General features: G+C 41.4%; 1 protein-coding gene across 3 annotated transcripts; it reads right to left on the bottom strand.

Annotated features, from left to right (window-relative positions):
• Positions 1–201: 201 nt before the first annotated feature.
• On the bottom strand, positions 202–3,111 carry LOC133906708 (uncharacterized). 3 transcript variants are annotated; one of them, XM_062348681.1, is made up of 8 exons: positions 2,698–3,111; positions 2,208–2,275; positions 2,001–2,127; positions 1,779–1,892; positions 1,499–1,697; positions 1,008–1,053; positions 754–829; positions 202–617 (listed from the first exon to the last, which is right to left on the bottom strand). In XM_062348681.1, exons 1-8 carry the CDS (start codon positions 2,723–2,725, stop codon positions 382–384), a joined length of 894 nt encoding a protein of 297 aa, XP_062204665.1. In that variant the 5' UTR covers positions 2,726–3,111; the 3' UTR covers positions 202–381. The 3 variants fall into 3 exon arrangements, with proteins under 3 accessions (XP_062204665.1, XP_062204667.1, XP_062204666.1); XM_062348683.1 differs by having other exon boundaries at positions 2,862–3,111; XM_062348682.1 differs by having other exon boundaries at positions 2,875–3,111.
• Between the last annotated feature and the right edge of the window lie 907 nt (positions 3,112–4,018).

Here is a 4,018-nt window from a genome sequence, read left to right as displayed (position 1 = left end):
TTTACCTGTTTTGCAATTTTTTTCCTTTGTCTATCTTGTGTACCGGATAACTAACTGTTGCTTACAAATAACATTTTAAAAAACCTCGTATTTTTAAGCAAGTCTATGATGAACTGCGAAGTATTTTGGAATCATGGAGTATCACATGCAGACAAGACCCAAGTGCAGGAATGTTGCAGTTACTGAAATTAGGCCATCCAATAAGCACATCAGTACCTGAGGTAAGCTTCATCCAAGGCTTTGTTTGTAATGTACAGCATAGAGAACACTGAGAGGTCAACAGTCAAACGATCTACTAAGCCAGCCAAGGATTTCATCTTTTAATACACCATGCTGAGCGGGTACACTACTGTAAGAGTTTACAGTCTATGTAGACGTTCTTCACTCTAGCAGCAGCTGTGTTATCTCGTCAAAGCCGTCGTCTTCATAATTAAGTGCTCCCGATTCATCATTTTCAAACACCGCGAGCTCATTGTCACGAGATAATCCTGTTTTCTCGTAGAACTCTTCCTTCTGGGCGTCCCATTCTTTGACAACTTCACCTACCCTGTCACCCAACAGTTTGTCATTCTGAAGGACGTGCTTAGCATCTTCAACATCGATGGTTTGGCTTGCCTCTGTCCAGGAGAAAAGGAAGGGCAAAAGGATATCAGTACTTCAGAAGGGTCAAAAACAGTGTTCTTGTTTGTAAAGTTCCAAAATTGTACACACATAAGTAGAAAACGTAACGCATAGCAAACTACAGACAAGTACCTGCAAGGGCCAATTCCTTGGCTTCAGCATACTCCTTTGACAATTTCTTGATGCTATCAAGTTCAAACTCCGCACCCTAGATGCAGATGAATATGTCAGTTGCAGAATTGCATGTGTATAGATGTAAAATAAACGAAAGGATTGGCAGGCTGCTATTTGTTTTTGTGCTGATATGTTGCCAACCCAACACAGCATAATAATTCATCTGCATCAATGATAAGACGTAGAACTATAGAAGCAGTGCTAGAACTTACCAAGTCCATGTGCATATAACTCTCTACTTGGGTATTCACAAACAACCTGCAACATAAAAGTAACAAGGAGAATATTAGCAAGCAATGATTTTAGTCTTGCATACGAAAATAGCATACTGCAATACAAGAACAAAACACAAGATTAATTAACTGCACCATGTAACAACTTGGGAGATGGGTGTAGATAGGTGAAGAAACTTGACAAATGCTCAATTGTATCACAAATCTAAGGTATACATTAGTGCAATTTACTCAAAACACAAATACTAATGAAAAAGATCAGACTGACGAAAATCAAGCTCAATTGTGCCACTAATCTTATTTAGGTATCCATTGGTGCAATTTACTCAAAACACATACTAATTATAAAGATCACACTGACAAAAACCATGATTAATGTGTCACTAGTCTTATTTAGGTATACGTTGGTGCAATTCACTAAAAACACAAATACTAATGATAAAGATGACACTGACAAAAAATGTACGTACTTGTCACAAGCAAATTTTGCTCGTTTATTCTGGAATTCAGTTAATTCCTCAACCTGCTTCTCCCCATTGTCACTAAGCAAATTGATGAAGCCAAACAAAAACATGCCTTTGTCCAACATCCTTTTGACAAGCGCTGGTACAAGAAGCACTCCATTTTGCTTAGCCATAACGACGGAGTCTTTCAGTTGCTTGCACTCCTCTGGTGGAAACACATACTTGACATATTAATCTTCACTTTCCAAGATGCAACAAATTATTGGCTAAAAAATGTATGCCTTACCAAGAGACAAATAAATCTTAAATTGTGGCTTGTATGGTTGGCACTCATACAGACAGTAAAGGCAGTAAAGCCCAGCCAATCTTTGGGGTAGAGAACTTTGAGAAGTCATATGACCTGGATACACAATAAAGTGAAAAACAGTTCAGCAGTGACCACAAAAAGGATTATCTGCAGGAGTGGGTACGGTTCCAAAGTTTCCACTTCCAGGAAGCCAAAGCATACCAATACAATGCAAAAATAGGGACTGCATGAAGACACCCGAGTTCGTCTTAGGTCTGCCTTCATAGATATAAGAAAACTTCTTTGCCATCCACACTCGCTTGAAATCAGCAAGTGACGTGCAGTTTTCCTACCAATCAGGAACACACCAATGTTATCCATCTAAAATGAATATGCACATAGCACACAGAGAAAAGTTCACGAAATTACCTTGGCATAATCAGCTACGAGCTCGTCAATATCCAGCTTGAAAGGAGAGAGGTTCATTAAGCTTGAAACTGTATCAGATAATCAGATAATTGTTCATTTGAATGGTAATAAATCAATAATTCGGTATAAACTCAAGCATTGTGAAAATTGAACAGATATCATCTATCAGTGAATAGTTCAGTGAGAATTGAGAAGTAAAGATGCCACTTCATCGATGGTTCTTGCTGTTTGCTTGTTCTTCCTATCATTGTGTTTTCCTTTTCTCAACAGAGCATAATATTTATCCAGCCCATGTTTCATTTTCTACCGACTACCAAAGACACTGCCTTCTTCCATCGTTTTTTTTTTTTTGAAGAAGAAGAAGAAGAAGAAAGAAAGAAAGAAAGAAAGAAACTGCATTCTTATCCATTCGCCGCATAGCAGCGATTCATGTGTAATGGATTGTAAGGCGATTCAACCTAAGGCGACAACGGTGGAATAAGAAAAATACTTGTTTCATCGTTGGGTGGATTTAACATAACGCAGGCGTCTCCGACTCTCCGTGGCCAATAGCTAGTTGTTCGATGTATAAGCAACAATTATCACACGGATCAGTGCGCCAAGTATCGCGATAGGAGACGAGGAGGAGATGGAGGGGGAGGGGGCGCTCAAGACCGATGAGACTGACGGAGTCACGGCGGCTTCCCGGCGGCGGGGGCTAGTGGCCAGCGACGGCAGACGCCGGCGGCGCGGCGCAAAACACAGGCGGGTGCCCTGTGCCGCCCCACTCCTATCTGCGGCGAGCCCGCGACCCGCTGTCTCTCGCGCGCGCGTAGCTCCTGGGCGCGGAAGCTGGTGGCGAGCGGCGGCGGCGCGCACGAGCGGAACCGGTGGGGAGTGGACGACGGGGAAAGAAAAACGAGAGGAAAAAAAAGGATCTTTAATATAGTGGGCCTTTCACTTGTGGACCCACGCGTAGCACAAGTGAAGAAACGGCCCAGGATCTGGCCCATCTCTGTCTTCTTCAAACCTCTGGAACTACGAAGGTTGGTGCTCTCTCTCTCAAAAAAAAAAAGGTTGGTGCTAAAAAATGAATTACTTTGTTTTTTAAAATATCATGTCAGATTGATTGAATTCACGCTGACTTGGACACACATAACCATGTTTATTACTCTAAAAGACTTGATGTTGTGGCATTGTACTCCGCTCGTGGTTATGTGCATCCAGGGTGAAAATCTTATCTGAGGATCAAGCGAAGATAGTATTTTCAGTGTCGTTCCTCTTTTTAGAGGCGTTGTTGCGGATTCTCGGATCTTGACCTTTTTGTTGTAGTATGGCTGGAGGAGTTCAGCTTTGGATCCTTGTGAGATGTCTTAACGACAGATTCTTTGCAGAGACACTGTGGTTCTTCTCTCCCTAATGTGGGCGGACATTGAACTTTTGTGTGTTCGTCAAGATCCATTTAGTCTGCATTGGAAGACTATGGAAGCTGAAAATTGCAGCAAGCGTGCGTTCAGAAGTTATGGCGTATATGGTGGATTAGAGCTGAGGAATAGAAGTTTTTTTTAGCCGATTTGTTTCGGCCTCTCTAGATGATGGTAGTTTAATGGCTACATATATCCTTGGTATTCTGATATCATGTCGGTACCAGTTAAGTGTGCACGTGTAATACACGTAGAATCAGTAATGTTGTAATGTGAGCTAAAAATTTGCTCAAGATGAATACCCATTGGGGATGTGAAAATTCTATCACATTATTTTTTCTAGATAATTTTTTCCATTAACCTTCATCATCATGGTTCTCATCGTGGTTCTCATAAGGCATCTTACGA

This window comes from Phragmites australis, chromosome 23 (genome assembly GCF_958298935.1).
Source record: "Phragmites australis chromosome 23, lpPhrAust1.1, whole genome shotgun sequence".
Taxonomy (NCBI): domain Eukaryota; kingdom Viridiplantae; phylum Streptophyta; class Magnoliopsida; order Poales; family Poaceae; genus Phragmites; species Phragmites australis.
The sequence above is the reverse complement of the archived record's forward strand: the minus strand, read 5'-3'. Positions and strand labels throughout refer to the sequence as shown.